Here is an 18,425-nt window from a genome sequence, read left to right as displayed (position 1 = left end):
AAGGAGCTGGATAATTTTCTCCAGGTCAGACATCTATTGAGCAGCACTTGGAAGATAAACTCATTTTACTTATCTCCAAGGCCTATGGAATTAATCACTGTAAAACACTACTTCTTAAAAAGTTATAAGTTGGGGAAAATATTATTATATATTGTTTGGGATTTTATAATTCACAGTATATGATATGAAGGGAACTTGGAGGATGAATCGGCTTGTCTAACCATTCCAAAACTTGAAATAGCACATACATAGTCTTTTATTTATCTCTTGATTCTGTGGGTTAGTGCACCTAGTCTAGGTTCAGTTGGACAGCTCTTCTGGACACATGCATAAGAACAAGACAGTTCTGCTTCTGGAGATGAGCTGGCTATCCTCCAGGGGCAGAGATGAGAAGTTTTAGCAGTTGCGGGGGGGGGGGGTACCTTACTTTTTTTAGGTGTTTATTTTGTCTAAATATGTTCTATTATGTCCTCTTGTTTCCTGGTATTATTCTTCTTTGTATCAAAGATGAGTATGTATGTATGTGGTGGGGGGGAGGTATATATGTCTCTTATCATCAGGTAGGCCAGCTAAAGCTTGATCTCACAGCATTAGGGTAGGATTTCAAGAAAGAGAAAAAGCAGAAGCATGCAAGACCTTTTGAAGCCAAGGCTTTGAACTGGTACTAAATCACTTCCACTTTTTCTACTGGCCAGAGAAAGTGAGAAAGCCAGCAGAGATTCAAGGGCTGAAAAAAATAGACTTAATGAGAGAAGGTAAAAAACCACATTAAAAAGGGGCCTACCTATAAGAAAGGCAGGAAACTGTGGCCATTTTTTAAATCTACTGCAAAGAAATTCTTGTTATGAATATGTTGCTTTCTGAAGGTAATATTTAAATAATCCTTACACTGGACTTTAAAAGAGTTAATTTGTTCAAATATTAAATTTTGATAAGTATGTCATTCTGACAGTCACAATGTAGCTTCTCACCAGTCTCCATTTCTGGTGGTGATGTAGTGCTGTTTCTGTAGCCTTCTGTGATACTGACTCAAGGATATAAAGGAAGCAGAGTTTCAATGGCTTCTCTGCAAGAGGTAATGTCCATGTAGTCCTTTAAATCTTTGCTCCACACAGACCAACAAAGGAAACCACAACTGTTTTTTCCTCCTCAGTTTTCCATTGCCATTTTTCAAAGATTTTCTTTTTTCCCCCCACTTTTATCTGTCTTTTACAGCAGGATCAGTGGAGTTAGTTACCTGGAGGGGTTTTCTGTTCTCTCCTGCCTTATATAATGAAGCCTGAATATTTGTCTTAGGAGCTTCCCCTCTTATGTTGACCAGAAAAAAATGAATGAGACTGTATTTCATTCATTGTTTCGTTTATCACTTCTCCATTGATAAAGACATCTCATCCTTTTATCTTCCTACAATCTTACTTTCAAATTTATCTGAAATGTTCTCTGATTTCACACCTAGTCCTTTATGAATCAAAAGAAAAGTCTAAATTCTTCTAAAAGATGATCCTTTTATCAATGTGATTATTTCTAGAGAGGTTATGTAACCTCAGACTCAAATTGATTCCTTAGATCTTTGTTTTCTTCTTTCCCTCCATGAAAGAAACCCTTGCATCGTTTTCCCTCCTTCTTTTGGTTTCTATATAGATCCATAATAACCCAAATTTAATATTATCGAGCTAAAGGCTGTCATTATTGATTCCTGCCGTCTGTGAGTTATCTTTCTAGAAGTCTTGTAATTTAGTGTAAATATTTCCTCCATTTAAGTTAAAAGGAGTAATTTATGTAAAGCATTTGCTCATAGTAAGCTCTCAGTAAATGTTATCTATTATTATAAATGATACTCTACTATACTTACTATTGCTAATTTATTTTAAAGCAAACCATATGTCTTTTCCTCCCTTTTGAATCTACATTAAGCCATATAAGAAACTATCTAGACAATATGAGAATGCATGTTAGAATGTGAATATAATTTTTTTTGAAACTTTTTTTGGCAATTGAATTTACCAACAGTTTTATTTTTAGAAATGCCTCAGTGACTGTACAAAACTAGAGTCATTACATCAGTATTTAAGCTTTACACTTTTTTGCATGTATTAGTAAAACATTTATATTTTCATAGGGCTAGGTCCATATAACTGTTCTTTGGGTTATTATTACACATTGTCTGTCATGTTGTTAGTAAATTTCTTATAAATGTATACATACCATATTTTCTTGCATTAGTTTCCTAGACATTAGTGCTCTTCCAAAGACTTTTTAGTTCTTCAGTTTGCTATGTACTGTCATAACAGGTAGGTGTGTTGTTGAATTTTTTATATTTAATTGCCTACCTTGCAGTCCCCTATATTGCTAAAACTTTTTATTAATAACTCATAACTCTTGCTCTTTCCAAATCATAGTGTCAATATCAGTATCTTTTTCAAGGAGCTCTCCTCCTATATACCTGGTATTTTACCAGCTCCATGGACTTCAGCATCAATCCTATCAAACTATCCCCATGGACTAGGATCTCTCCCTTCCTTCCTTCTTTCCTTTCCTTTCTGGAAAAATACACAGGGATACAGAAACACACACTTCATTTGAGAGTAAGAACTGATATGGGTTGAACTGTGTCTCGGCCCTCTCCTCAAACCCCAACACCCCAAAAGAGAGTTCCTCAGAATGTCATCTAATTTGGAGACAGAATTTTTATAGAGGTGTCAAGTTAAAATGAAATCATTAAGGTGGGCCCTAGTCCAACATGACTAGTATTCTTATATAAAAAAGAAATTTGGACACAGAGACAGGTATGCATAAAAGGAAAGCGATGTAAAGAGACATGGGGAGATGATAGTCAACTATAAGTTAAGGATAAAGACCCGGAATAGGTCCCTTCCTCACAGCTCTCAGAAGGAATCAACTCTGACACCTTAATTTGGAACACCTCGCTTCCAGAACTGTGAGATAAATTCCTGCTGTTTAAACAATCCATTTTGTGGTGTTTTGTTATGACAGCCCTAGCAAACTAAGACAAGGCCCAATAAAAATTTAAGAAAGGGAGAAATTAGCTAATGAGATTATTGCTTTGGTACTTGCATATCTGTGGCTTGTCTTTTTAGCTTCTGAGAAACCTGAATTTTTACTTGCTAGAGCATTATGTTCCTGGAATAAACTTTTAAAACTTGTTTTGTTTTATATAACCATGATGTGGTGACTGGAGACCTACATTTGACTGAAAAGAGCAGCCAGAGCCATGGATAAGACACGAGAAACCAGACTCACTTGTCACCTGTAAGTAGAGCTCTCTCTCCCATCAGCTGCCATTAAGAAAAAGATGCAATTGGTCTTAGATTTTTCTCTCTCACTTGTTGGGAGGGGTGGGGCAGCGGGAATAGAAAGGATATGGAGAGTGGGGTGTAAATAAGGCAGACGCTCCAGAGAGGGTGGGAATAGAGCTTCACGAAAGGAAAATAGATGAACCTGGTTGGTACAACATAGCTTCCCCAGACCCACCCACCCACCGACCGACCGTTCCCCCAGCTCTGTGCTGTGGCGGCAGTGGTTGACGGCGAGCGGTGCGGGGCGGAAGGGACAGCTCCAGCCAGCAGCGGCTGTTTAGGGGGGACAAATGAGACCTGCAGGTCCAAGTCGGAGCCCGGTGATCTCACCTTCGGACGAGTGAGCTCTCCGGACCTGGGGTCAGCTTGGCTGCAACCCCAGCTCGCGGCTCGGGCCGCCCCCGGCTGGGCTGCGAGCGCCGGCTGGACCCGCCCCGAGCTCCATGGTCCGCCCAGCCCCGCGCGATGGTGACTCTGGGCGCCGAGGTCCGCGCGGGGCGAGCCCACGGCTCGCAGAATGAAAGCGGGTGGCTCGGCGGGCCGCCGGCAGGGCTGTCTCCGCGAGCCCAGCGCCCCGGGGAGGCGGCCCAACCACCTGAACCCGGAAAACGCCAACAAGTAGTTTCTCGTTGGAGAAGGGCGGCTCGGCTGGGTGAAAGCACTCAGTCCGGCTGCCCGGAGAACCTCGTCCACTCGGAAACCAGAGCAGAACCACTTTTCACTCGGTCTCGTTAAGGTATCTAGGGGCGGGAGGGCAAGGGATGATTTGCCCGGGAAGGGCGTGCTGACCCTGCAAGGCAGGCATCCCCTTCCGTTCCACCCTACGATTTGAGAGGTGAAGCCCAGGGGAGAGGTGGCTGGGAGATGGGAAACGGGGACACTGTCAGCCCGGACTCCCAGCTCGGGGATGCAGGGGGTGTGCCTCCAACAGCTTTCCCCAGAGCCTCGCCCCTCCTGGAAAGCAACCCCCCAGCCCACCTTCAAGGCGTTTGTTTTTCTTGGGAAAGGGGGATGGGTGGGATGCACAGATCACTTCTATTCCCACAAATGGCTCCTAGTTAGTGCTTCCTTTCCCAAGTAATAGTAATATTAACAACAACATTAATGTGAAAAGGAAATTAGATCAGGGAATTAGGTGGAGGTCTCCTTGGTGAAAGGCACCACCAGCAGGGACGTTTTTGTTCTCTGACTTCTGCGTTCAGCCTTTTCCCCTGGCCCAGGAGAGAGAGTAGAGGTGAACTGAGAACAGGTCGCGCAAAGGGCACGCCCGGGAGCCAGCGAGCAGCGGGTCGGCCAGAGTTCACCGAGGGTACACATTTAATGGGGGCTCGCCGCCCAGCCTTGGGGGGATGGGGTCCTCTCACCCAGCATTGCCAAGTTGGCTGAGCACAGAGAACTCCCTGCCCAAGGGAATTGCCTCCGAGAGGGTAGGCGGGAGTCTCGGAATGTGGAGGGAGGAGAAGGACCCCGCAAGGGGGAGATGACAGGGTGGGGGAGGGGAGGAGGTATGGGGGGAGACTATGGGCTTGGGAAGAAGGGGCAGAGGTAGCGGCTGGACATAGGTTAGACCTGAGAGTGGACAGAGGGGAGGGAGGGTGAAGGGTGAGAAGATGAAGGAGGCAGAGGACAGGCAGAATGGTGTGCGAGGCAGGGGGAAAGATGTCATGGAAGGTCAAGGGAGACTCGGACTACTGTCCTCTCAGCTCTCTAGAAATCTGAGGAAGATGTGATGCTTGAGGCGGGGTTCCGGCTGGGCACCTAACTCCTCCTTTGCCCCTTGCCTCTCCGCCATCGCGGCGTCTCGGGACTCTAGGGCTGGAAGTGGGGGGCGGGGCGGGGGTCACCAAGCGGCTCCGCCGACCGAGCTCTTTAACTTGGCGCTGTGTTCGCCTTCCCCAGTCATGTCTGAGGCACAGAGATGGGCAAGATCGAGAACAACGAGAGGGTAATCCTCAATGTCGGGGGCACCCGGCACGAAACCTACCGCAGCACCCTCAAGACCCTGCCCGGGACGCGCCTGGCCCTCCTCGCCGCCTCCGAACCCCAGGGCGACTGCCTGACAGCGGCGGGCGACAAGCTGCAGCCGTCGCCCCCTCCGCTCTCGCCGCCGCCGCGACCGCCCCCACTGTCCCCGGGGCCCGCGGGCTGCTTTGAGGGCGGCGCGGGCAATTGCAGCGCCCGCGGCAGCGACCACCCTGGGGGCGGCCGCGAGTTCTTCTTCGACCGGCACCCGGGGGTCTTCGCCTATGTGCTCAACTACTACCGCACCGGCAAACTGCACTGCCCCGCCGACGTGTGCGGGCCGCTCTTCGAGGAGGAGCTGGCCTTCTGGGGCATCGACGAGACCGACGTGGAGCCCTGCTGCTGGATGACTTACCGGCAGCACCGCGACGCTGAAGAGGCGCTCGACATCTTCGAGACCCCCGACCTCATCGGCGGCGACCCTGGCGACGACGAGGACCTGGCGGCCAAGAGGCTGGGCATCGAGGACGCCGCGGGCCTCGGGGGCCCCGACGGCAAGTCTGGCCGCTGGAGGAGGCTGCAGCCCCGCATGTGGGCTCTCTTTGAGGACCCCTACTCGTCCAGAGCCGCCAGGGTAAGGCCAGAATCGCCCCCTCTCCAGCCGCCAAACTCATTCCGCAACTTCCTGTGCTTTTCCGCCAGGGGGCTGGGGGCGCGCTCTGGATGGGGGGAGGGGAAGAGGAGAGCAGGGCTCGTAACGTTGAGGTTAGAAGTCCTTCTGGTTCGCGGTCAACTCAGGCATCTTGGCTCTCATCTCCCCGCCCCCTCCCATCCCTCATCATACTCCCTTCTCTCCTCAACACAAACAGATTTACTTTAGCAGATGGAACCTAAAGGGCAAATGTCGACTTCCCTGGGCAACCTTGCCCTGAAACGGGAATCACAGTTCATCTTGCACTTCTTTCTCTGACTCTTTTGTTCCAACTTTTTCTTTAGCTCGGATATCCCTTCAGGCTTTTTGGTCATCACGATTTGACCTTTTCAGTGAGGCCTGACACTCCTGCACATCTGACTCACCCAGAGCAGTGGCTCCAATTAGGGGTCTAATCTGAGGACAGTAAAGGGGAAATAGAATATATGTCTGTGGCTGGGCCTGGAGAGGGTGTGCCAGGAGGTTCATTTTGTGAGGAGAATCTCCTGAATGTTGTTTGGGAGAGCTCCAACAGAGAGCAATGCTGGGCTTGCTTGCCCCAGTGAGTTGACATATTCACCCTGCACATGAATTTTGGAGTCTGGTGTTTTTCCTCTTGTGCTGTATCTGTATTTTTTACAGATTGAATGCCAGTTGGTCACTTTGGTGATCCTAGTTTAGTCAGAGCCTCTAAACCGGGGTAATTTAGATTGCAGGTAACTTTATTTTACTCTATGGATGGGGATCACATCCTCAGTTTTTCTTTCCAGCTTCTAGTTTGAGTGACAGTTTAAATGTAGTCTTTGACACCTCCAATGAAGTCTTCAAAACAACATGAAGGGATTATAAAAGTAACCAATAATGGTTTCTCTAGTTTTAAAGGAAATAAAAGAAATATAAATAACCAAAATTATACAGTATGTGAATGTTTTTTAATTATATATGAGAACAGAGTACTGTATTTAGTTAAATCTTTGCAACTGCATGTGTCTGGTTTGCTTCTGACACCCAGAAAAGATTCCCCCTTGGGCAGAATGGGAATTCTCCCAGCTTGACTTTGGCTCCATCCTCCCTGTTGTCTTCCTCTGCATGTCAGAAGTCTCTGCATGTGAGATACTATGCAGCTGTATGATAACTTGTCAGAAGATGTGCTTCTGATAACACTTTAGAAGTCTGAGAGTACATTTTGTTTTCAATTTCAAATAGAATATGAAAGAAACAATTTAAAGCATTGCTACTTTGTTTTCTGGTATGCATAAATTCTAATATGTTCATATTCTCATACTTGAATATAGAATTAATAACTTCAACTCTGTAATCTTCCTTTTGAGACCATTCTATAAATTCAACGAGTTGGCATTCATGAAAAAAAAGTTCCTGTTTATTTATTTATTTAAATTAAATCACAGATTCATAACCATTACTTCTGTGGGTTTTCTTTTTTTCTTTTCTTTTTTTTTTTTTTTTTTTGATTCCAGCTGAGTTCCACGTGCTCTTTCCATCTGGTGGCCAAAAAGATAATCTGAATTTGTTTTCAGGCTCATCATGTAATTTATTTTACAGTGGTGTATAAAAGAATATTTTATCATCTTTCCTCATAATAACATGGTACATTTTTATTGTAGGCCAGATTGCATAGCAAAAATTTTAGAAGGTGTTTGATTTTTATTATTGCCATGGAAATTGATTCTGTAGACTATTGGTCAAAAGGCAGACTATTAATTTGAAAATATTTTTTTTTCTAGAAGTCTTTCTAAAATTTCATGGTAGTAATATTAAGGATTTGACCTGTATCCATTTTAGGTGAGGAAAAGAACACAGATAGATGACAGATTAATGCAAGGTCAAAGAGCCATCAGAAGCAGAATCAGCTGAGAATCATAGACCTGGAAAATTACTTTGAGGTCACTTCATGAGGACCCTGTATTTTGCAGTTGAAGAAAACGAAGATTGCAGATGCTAAGTGATGGTCAAGTTCATACAGCAAGTTAATAACAGTTAAAATTGTGCTGGAGGTCTCATGACATCCTTCCCAGGCCCTTTCTACCACAACCACTGATTATAACTGACCGTCTGGCTTGTGAAATATCTGCAGATTGTGTTGCTCTTGAGATTTAATGCAGAATAGGACATTTACTTAGAAATTAACAAGAATTCTAACTTTGAAAGCTCATCTGTAACATGTATATAAATACACACACACACACACACACACACACACACATTATTTATTTCCAGGTCTTTGCCTGTACCACCCAACACTGGATTGCAAATATGGGATTCGAGTTTTCTTAAAATTAGCCCTGTTTTAACTTTCCATTTTTATTGACCAGTTGATCTGTAATGTTTTTCTTTTTTTCTTTTTTTTTTTCAGATTGGCTAACATTCGGCGTGGTTGTCTTCTGGAATAAAATAAAAGTATTTTCAAATTATTAGAGATTGCCTAAAAAAGAGTACTCAGAAGTCATCTATTTTAAGCCATTCTATTTAAATTTTATTTAATATTCTTATATGGATACTTTTAGTTTAGATGATTGACTGACTTAATATTATCTGACTAATTTGATAAATAAAATTACATCGGGAGGTCACTGGATGAAATTATATTTTTCATGGGCATGACTCCAGGAGACATAAAATCAATTATCATGTGGTTTGTTTCCACTGTGGTCTTACTGCCACAAGTCTCATTCTTAATAGAAGTATTTAACTTTTATAAACCCTCTTACTTTTCATTTTGCATCAGTTCATCTTTTATTGATATACTTGAGAAGAACAATTGTAACTGTTCAAATTCTATTTTCAGTTTGTTATGCTTGTTTCATCATTGTTTTTGTTCTTTTCCAATGTTGAAGAGATTGGCTCATTATATAATAGCTATTTTTTATTTCTAACTTTTATAACCTAGAGTGGAAGACTGAAACAACAGTGATAGGAACCGGATAATTAATTGAATTTTACAGCATTGTAGTTTTGTCTTTTGTCTTGGTTGCCATTTCCCCCTTCTCTATTCCTTCTAATATATGATGTAAATACATGTTCGAGAAGTCTAAATTGTTCAGGTTAACTTGATAGATAAGTTTATATCTTATATTTATGAATTTTTTCTTTAAGAATAATATTCCAAACTAGAAATTTATAAAAATTCAAATGTAAGTTGTCGTGGAGACCTGTTGTGGGGAAAATGAAATCAGGAAAGGGGAGATTATTTTGTTGATGCCACTGAGTGATATTTACAAATAGTAAAAAGCAAGTCTGCGTAGATGTATTTGTGAAAATGTTATGAATTGTATATTTCCGATATAATATGTACGTTTTAGAAGGAAATGAAACTTCTGTGTGTTTTCCTATGAAGGCATATCATAGGTAAGTGAACAGGCATCATGCAGAAATGCTTTGATAGAACTTCTAGGTTTTTTAGAAGTTTAAAAAGTAGTATAGGGACAATATACTACGATAAAAATATTTAAATAGTTTGTTTCCAGTATTACAGAATTGAGAGCTGTTCTACATTTCTACTTCTCCTTCTTCTTTTCATTTATTTTTTTTGGGAGGGGAGGGGGAAGGTGATTGAATTAGGTTGTTTTAGAGTGTGGTTCTTCCTTGGGGACATGTACATCTTTGATTACCTGATAGACCTTTAACTTTCAAAGAGCATTTAAAACAAACAAACAAAAAAAAACCCTGCCATGGAACCATATTTAAATTGCCAGCTTTTGGTGTGTATCCAGATCACTTCATGTATGTTCTCCAGAACTGTATCCAGTATACCATTATGTGCAGATAATCCTGAATCATACTTGAATTGTGATGGTGAATCCATCATTTTTATAACCTTGAAAATATTCTCTTTATTACCTTCTTAAATTATTTCCAGAGCGTTATTAAAATTACGCCTTAAGACTACTGAAATTTAAATTTCAATATCTATAATTGGATTCAGAATTACATATATGTAATTTACTTTTTATGGGCTATTTTCTCCTTTACCTCAAAGCACAAAACAAAAGGGGAAAGAAGTGGTCTAAATAACTATTTGCTAACTGTAAGTGTACAGATAAAGACAATTTGAATCATATATTACGATTAAAGAAAGAAAATGCCTTAATTCTTTTTTTTTTTTTTTTTTTTTTTGGCTTCTTTGACATTTCTTGGGCCGCTCCCGTGGCACATGGAGGTTCCCAGGCTAGGGGTCGAATCAGACCTGTAGCTGCCGACCTACGCCACAGACCACAGACACAGCGATGCAGGATCCAAGCCATGTCTGCAATCTACACCACAGCGCACAGCAATGCGGGATCTTTAACCCACTGAGCAAGGCCAGGGATCGAACCCTCAACCTCATGGTTCCTAGTCGGATTTGTTAACCACTGCGCCATGACAGGAACTCCCTTAATTCTTATTTTCTAATCATTGCTCCAGTTAAAAGAATGAATGGCCCAATATAGATTGTTTGTAAAATATTGTTGTTAATTATTAAAATTTTAGAGTGTTCATTTAGTCAATGAATATGATTATGCAGTCACTCTAGACTAGAAACTATGTAAGGCACTGGGAATGCATGGAGAATTTATAGTGCTTTGCCCTCAGTAAGCTCACCACTCTATAATAAAAATGTTTCCTAAAACATTATATATTCAGTTAAACTGCAACAAAGCCAACAACAAACAACATTCCGGAGATATTAAAGATGTCCTCAAAAAAAAAAAAATCTCACGTGTAAATATTGACACGTGCAGGAAAATATTCCATTTAGAAATGATGGTCTTAAGATATTGTTATGTCTTTATTTTATTGAGAAAGTGTTAGGCTATTTCAGTCTTTGATTTTTTTTCTGTTTTCAAAGTGATTTATAGGCCTTCTCTTTACAATATTATTGAATAATGTAAAAGTTAACATATGATAAAGGCTGTACTTATACCAAACAACTGAATTATTTGTGGTGTGGTCGAGTGTCTTCATCTCTTCCATTTTAATTAAAAATTATGGCTACCCATGTGACAATGCAAATCCAAACTTCAGACCAAGAGTCTGCTATAATAGTCTGGTGTGTTCGCATTTGCTGTATAAGCATCTAAGTGTCCTTTGACCTTTTCCAGGCCACTAACTGTACAGATCACAAGTAAATTCAGTTTCATTCTTACATTCTGAGCATTGAATTTGATCAGAGAGTACCTAATTCAATACATCATTAAAAAAACAAGTAACTTAATAGAACGATATTTTTCACTAGTATATTTGATCTCAAACTGGGTGATCTGATCCATTGCTGGGCCTTAGGCATGCCAAAGATGAATGACTGGACAGATTAAGTATGATTTTTTTTTCTGTTATATTTTGTCAAGAGCTCATTTATAGACCTGAGTTGATGAAATTAAATGAGAGTCAAAGAAGTTTGTCTTCTCTATCAAGAAGCTTATTTTCAGAGCAACTGAGAACAAGGGAGTGGGTAGGTTTGTAAAGAAATGCAGGTTGGGAATTCCCATTGTGGCTCAGCAGTAACGAGCCCAACTAGTATCCATGAGGACACAGTTCGGTCCCTGGCCTCATTTAGTGGGTTAAGGATCCAGCGTTGCCATGAGCTGTGTTGTAGATCACAGATGCTATTTGGATCCCACGTTGCTGTGGCTGTGACATGGGCTGGAAGCTGAAGCTCCTATTTGACCCCTAAACCGGGAACTTCCATACGCCACATGTGCGGCCCTAAAAAAGCAAAAAATAAAAATAAAAATAAATAAATAAATAAATAAAATACATAAATAAATAAGAAAGGCAGGCCAACTTTTCCCATTTGGAAATATGTTTAAGTACTCTTTATTTTTACTATTGCAAGTAAAGTAAATGTGATTTTCAGATCTCATATTTTTTCAAATTCTGAGTCATTTATTCTTTTTATTATGGCAACCTTTAAAAATATATTTAAATGAAATAGTAAAGGGCACTAAAGGGTTGATAAATGATAAATACAGATCTCCATAAGGAAATATATAGTGGCAACATATATTATATAAACTTAATTCAGTCCTGTTGGAAGTATGAAGGGCTGTTCTTTTGGAAGAGCCATCAAGATATTTTTTATGACAGGATAACCTTTTTGCTTTTCTTATAGGTTGAAAAGTGGTGATTAATTTAACCCTGTGTGGTCAGTATTTTCGTAGAAAGTGACTAAAATATGAGTGTTGGGAGAAGAGAGCAGAAGTAGAGAATATATGGAAACAGCATTAGAAAAATGCCTGGGTTGGGATCCATGAGACCTAGGAAGTAACTCTGACTTCACAACTAGCTGTGTGACCTTGAAAAATTTACCTCATCATTCCTAGTCTTGATTTTCTTTTGCCTTTTCTGAAAGAAAAAAAATGAGGATGACACATTGGATTTAATGGTATCCAAACTTCTTTCCAGCTCTAAGATTTTGAGGAAAAATAAGGACAGTTATTGCTAAAAATCCATGGGCGATGGGGGTGGTGGTGGACAGCATGTCTGCACTCATTTTGATTGTACTCTAGGGACCATCACACTAATAAGGTAAACTAGTATTGATTTTTTTTTTTTTTTTTTTTTTGGTATATAACTTTCTGCCCTTTTCTATTCCTACAGCTGTTGGGTAGCTGCTGCTCTGGTTACCATAGAAACAGGTTAGCTCCTAGCTTCCTGTTTCCATTGAAAACAGCTTTCTCTCAACCACATATTGATTTCAGGAAATCATTTTGCTGTGGCTCTGTCATAAAACCCATAAAGATGATCGGCTCTGTCATTTCCTAAATCAAAGATTCAGTGCAGGTGTATACCCACCCACCCACGAGGATAACTGATTAGATAATCCCAGTTTTATTTCCATTTGAAAAGTGCCTTGTCAAGACACCATCCTTTTCGCCTTCCCATATCTTCTACAGAAGGGAAAGTCTTATTCACTTGAGGATTTACAGATATGCCTAACACATTGAAGTGTTTACAAAATAGTGTCATATTGTTCAGTTCTAATCTTTCATAACCCATTCTCTCAGAGTAAGCATAGAGAATGGTATACTGTCTAGCACACTTCACAAGTTTGTATTTTAATGTACTCATTAATAAAGAATATTTCAAGGTAAATATACATATATGTACCATGTATATAGTGCACCAACTTATAGTGCAGTATATTTCTCTTTTAAGAAAAAATAGTTTTTCTATTTCAGGTTATGTATATTTACATAAAAAGAAGATATATTCACTGTTATGATGTAAATACATACTCAGAGAATATGTTTATAAATTTTTATGTAGATAAACAAAGGAAGAGACTCATAGGAATATAGCTTAAAATTTTGATGAGAATATAAATGTCCGTGTTCATGTGTATATTATATATACATACATGTATGTATAACAGACTTCTGGTGTTCATGAGACTTAGAATTGAAAGGAAACGGGTGATCACCTAACACAGTTGGCTCAATTCACAGAAAAAGCAGATGACTTGTTCATTGCCATGGCTAGTTAGTGACAGTAGCAGAGCAAGAATTTAGATCTTCTGACTCTTGACTCTCTTCCCAATCAATCTCAATTACTTAGTCTGAATTGGGTTTAACATTTCATGCACACATTTTAGCTCTTGTAAAGCAGCATGCATGTTAGGAATAGTTGGGGTTGAGTCTGTCCTCTTCCATGTCCTATTGTTCAGCAATAGCAAGGAAGTTGTCACTGTTTTAGGTATTCTATTTTCAGATCCCTCTCCAGATGCAGTCTTCCATTGCATACAGTTCTACATCTTACTGTTCTACTACCTTTAGAGCCTCAAATCTAACCTGCCTATGCACTTACCTTCTTTTTTCCCTTTTAGTTATGTGTATGTGTGTCTTTTGTAATACGTTTTTCTGCTTTTATTGGATTTATTGCTCTTGGAGTTTTTTAATGCAACCCTAGGTCAACCTAATGGTGATGGTTGATGTGTTTTATAGAACATTCTATTCTCACTTATAATTAACCAGGTCATGATAGGTTTACACAGGGATAACTGGTGAATTAGAGTGAAAGATATTTGGTGTTGTTTTTAAGATCTGCAAATGACATTAGATGTTTTTGTGAGGTCAGTAAATACTGGAACAGAAAAACTTATACTTCAACCTTTCTTTAGCGGACAATTAGCCAAAGGTGGTATTTACTGCTCTGTGATGGGATGTAAAGCAGCACTGTAATTTTGGGAGTGTTTGAGTGAATGCATTTTATAGGAATTAAAATAGAAGAAGTTGGGCCAAAATGTTGCTGGCAATATTGGGAAAAAATACTCCCTAATTGATGTGGTTACTTGACTGACCTTTTCTTTCTTCTGAAAGCTGGTAATGATAAAGACATCTTTGTAATCTGACATTTCTTCAGTGTTCCTGTGTTAAGAAAATCCTGTTCAGACACTTTTGTGTCATCTTTATTTTCAGTTTGAAGACTCTGGTGGGTTTGCTATCAGATCTGAGAGCTTTTCCATTCTTTATGTATCTGACAATATTGTTGACATCTTTAAAAATTGGAGCAAAGGTCAAAATAGCCTTTCTTGGCTAGTGTTCTGTGATGTAGTTTCATCAGTGGAAGGTGTTCTCCTTTGAGTTGTCCCTATGGATTTTCACATCCATATGATGAGTGGAAATATGCTACCTTTTAGCCACGGACATCCTCTTATTTGGATACCAATGCTTTGTCCAGAATTTTAAATTATTCACTAAATGATAAAATGGGAAAAGTTTTTTAGTAGAATAAAGTGATCCTAAAAATATTGTTAAGATATCCAAATAATATTGTTAATTCTAATTTTAAGACCACATGTTTCTGAATTATATTTAGGCAAAAACTATTTGGATGAATGTGAAGTTACTTACTGAGTAGTTGTCAGATTGAATTCAGTGGAAAGGCCAGAGATTATTCAGAATTTCTATAAATTTTGTGTCTGTGTTTGCAAATTATACAATAGAAATTCAGATATGAGGCTTCTTATTTCAGAATTTTTTGTTTATTGGTTAAGGATAAAATACATTTTGCAAAAAATGAATATTGTGTAATTAGAAACAATGGCAAAGTAATCATAGCAAGAGGAAACTTCTTTCCTATGTTAAATTGGATAAAATTGATACTTATAAAACAGAATAATACAGCTATTACAGTTTATTTATTGTTTAAATTGTCCTGCTTCTCTTTTGAGGTGAACAGTGAGAGGGCAATTATGAAAATATTAAAATATACTAATGAAACCTGTCTTTCATATAAGCTGAGTAGGGACTTATCTGGCCCTTTTTTTGTGCAAACAGAATATCAAGTCACAAGATAATCTTCAAAAAGCTATGGTAACTTTATTATCAGGCCTGAGTAACCTATCAAAGTCATGTAAAATGATTAGTGAGTGCATCAAAATTGAACAACTGTCAGATTTGTGTCATGATGGATAAACATTTGCAAGCTTATGCTTAATTCCCAGTTCAAAATGATGTTGACTATGCTTTGATATTTAGAGTACAATGCTAGAGTTATAAAATTCAGGAAAATGAATTAAATCAAATATAGTTTAATGTATTAATAAGGGTGAATGACATTCAAATTGGATTAGTCTTAAATAAAAAACAGGGTTCTTTAAGTGTTTCACTTTCTTCTGTGAGTGCCCTGCTCAATTTGAGTTGTAGCATTTGTACACCATCAGTTCTTTAGGTTTTTTTTTTTTTTTTAATTAGCACTTGTTTTCAATATCTGGTCCTTCTTCTCTTTGTGTCTTAATTGTTGATTGAGTTCATCTTGAATTTCTCTGTTAGGGGATTTCTTGGTAACTTTACTTTTTAATTATTTATTTATTTATTTTGCTTTTTAGTGCCGTACCCTCAGCATATGGAGGTTTCCAGGCTAGGGGTCCAGTCAGAGCTACAGCTGCTGGCCTACGCCACAGCCACAGTAACGTAGGATCCAAGCCTCATCTGTAACCTACACCACAGGTCACTGCAATGCCAGATCCTTAACTCACTGAGAGAGGCCTGGGATCGAACCTGCAACCTCATGGTTCCTAGTAGGATTCATTTCCGCTGGGCCACGATGGGAACTGCTAACTTTGCTTTTTAGTACTTGACTTTGTGCTTCAGAGGTGGATTTTTTTGTTGATAACCTTTGTGTTTCCTCTACCTTGGCTTGCACTGCTTGGTTGATGAAATAACATGTTATTGTCAGGCATTAGTAGATCTCTCTCCTAGCTAAACAAACTGGAAGAGAAGCAGGCGTCAGAGATGAAAGCTTTCAAATACTTTTGAATCTCTGCTGACAGTTATTGAGCTTCAACTACTGGCCAAAACTGGGTTAGTACTGAGAATGCAAGGGCTAAAATTTGGTCTTTACCTTCAGGACACTTGCATTCTATTGGAGAACAACTGTATGTCCATAGTTACAATATAATGCATTAAACACTATAATAGACATAATGGTATAGTTCAGACACACAGATGTGGGAGCGACTCACTCCTCCTGTACAGAGGAGATGAGATTTTAGTTAACACCTAAAAGATTAGTTATTTCCAGCAATCAAGCTTAAGTCAATAGAAAAGTATGCAAACATGAAAACTTGGCAGATAGTACCATGCCACTAGGTTTAAAAAAGGACCAGAAGGAAAGAGAACAGATTTGAGAGGAAGAGGGTATGGCTCTGGGCTTGTAAACGAGATTTTCTGAGGAGCTAGTTGTTCAGTCCACAATAGGAATGAACACTTGTGTTTCAGTTTATTCTGAAATAGTTGTTCCAAAACCTAGATATGTCTAGGAATAATTTAAGATTACAAATAAAGTTTTCATTTTTTTAAATTTATTTTTTATTGTTATTCCCCCCAACACACTTTTTTTTCCCCCACTGTACAGCATGGGAACCCAATTACACATACCTGTACACATAATTTTTTCTCCCATTGTCACGCTCCATTGTAAGTATCTAGTTTTCATTTCCCAGGTATCACCATGGACACTTGAATTCAGGAAGATTTGCATAGGATTCAGATCAGGTGAACATCTTCGGGGTTGTATTTGGCTGCTGACCCAGTGCCAGTACTTTGATATGACTGCTATAAAAGCAAATACAGTTTAACAATGAATTAGGATACTTTTTATTTTTTATTTTTTATTTTTATTTTCCCACTGTACAGCAAGGGGGTCAGGTTATCCTTACATGTATACATTACAATTACATTTTTTCCCCCACCCTTTGTTCTGTTGCAACATGAGTATCTAGACATAGTTCTCAATGCTATTCAGCAGGATCTCCTTGTAAATCTATTCTAAGTTGTGTTTGATAAGCCCAAGCTCCTGATCCCTCCCACTCCCTCCCCCTCCCATCAGGCAGTCACAAGTCTCTTCTCCAAGTCCATGATTTTCTTTTCTGAGGAGATGTTCATTTGTGCTGGATATTAGATTCCAGTTATAAGTGATATCATATGGTATTTGTCTTTGTCTTTCTGGCTCATTTCACTCAGGATGAGATTCTCTAGTTCCATCCATGTTGCTGCAAATGGCATTATGTCATCCTTTTTTATGGCTGAGTAGTATTCCATTGTGTATATATACCACATCTTCCGAATCCAATCATCTGTCAATGGACATTTGGGTTATTTCCATGTCTTGGCTATTGTGAATAGTGCTGCAATGAACATGCGGGTGCACGTGAACTGAATTAGGATACTAATCATGCTTTGACTAGTGCTTCCCAAAGTGTGTTTTCTAGATTGGCAGCTCTTTAGGGGGTTAACAGATATGCCCCTCAAAAGAATTGTATAGACAGATGAATTTGAAAACTAGCTTCAAAGTCAACCAGGATTTTATTTTTACATTTTATTAATTATTACTATTATTAATATCATTTTACTACAGCTCTTTTTAGGGGCAAAGAATTGAAAGACTAGCTGACTGCTAGACAATTGGTTTTGAGATAGGAGTGAATTAATGCTAAGGACTGGACTCAGTTGCCTGAGTTTGAATCCTGACTCTATCATCTGCTTATTGTATAACTTTCACAAAATTGCTGCTGCTTCTTTTTTTTTTTTTTTTAATATGGAAGTATTTTCATTCCATGGACCTGGTGGTTTGGGAAAGAAACCCACAACTTGCCACTCACTTAATACACATTCCAGTCAGAGGCCAAAATTCTATTCTTCATTTTATCACTCTAATATGTTACTTCAGCTGAAAGATATTATCCTATACTAATTCCCGTACAACACATCCCATTTCTAATTAAAATCTTTGCTCAAGGATCATATTTTTATGAAGACCGTAAAATCCTCACAGTCTGTCTCTTTTGAGGCCCAGCAAACCTTTCTACCTTATTATTATTATTTTAATGTTTTATTCAAATATAGTTAATTAACAAGTTTGTGATAATTTCTGTTGTGCAACAAAGTGACCCAATCATACATATATACATATCCATTCTCTGTCAGATTCTTTTCCCACATAGACTATCACAGAAT

General features: G+C 39.3%; 1 protein-coding gene across 18 annotated transcripts in view; it reads left to right on the top strand.

The window, feature by feature from the left end:
• The window catches only part of KCNC2 (potassium voltage-gated channel subfamily C member 2), a 209,419-nt gene continuing 191,544 nt past the window's right edge, over positions 551-18,425 (top strand). For 14 of the 18 annotated variants that reach the window (XR_002344047.1, XM_021092020.1, XM_021092019.1 and 11 more), the window contains exons 1-2: positions 3,267-4,053; positions 5,217-5,913. Coding sequence is in view for 17 of the 18 variants with exons in the window: in XM_021092020.1 (XP_020947679.1) it covers positions 5,236-5,913 (678 nt within the window). In the remaining variant the exon portion in view is untranslated. Of the gene's footprint in view, positions 4,054-4,081; positions 4,745-4,834; positions 5,914-18,425 lie in introns of those variants that run through there. The other 4 variants (XM_021092007.1, XM_021092006.1, XM_021092021.1 and 1 more) reach the window with 4 other exon arrangements.

Source organism: Sus scrofa, chromosome 5 (genome assembly GCF_000003025.6).
Source record: "Sus scrofa isolate TJ Tabasco breed Duroc chromosome 5, Sscrofa11.1, whole genome shotgun sequence".
NCBI lineage: Eukaryota > Metazoa > Chordata > Mammalia > Artiodactyla > Suidae > Sus > Sus scrofa.
The sequence above is the reverse complement of the archived record's forward strand: the minus strand, read 5'-3'. Positions and strand labels throughout refer to the sequence as shown.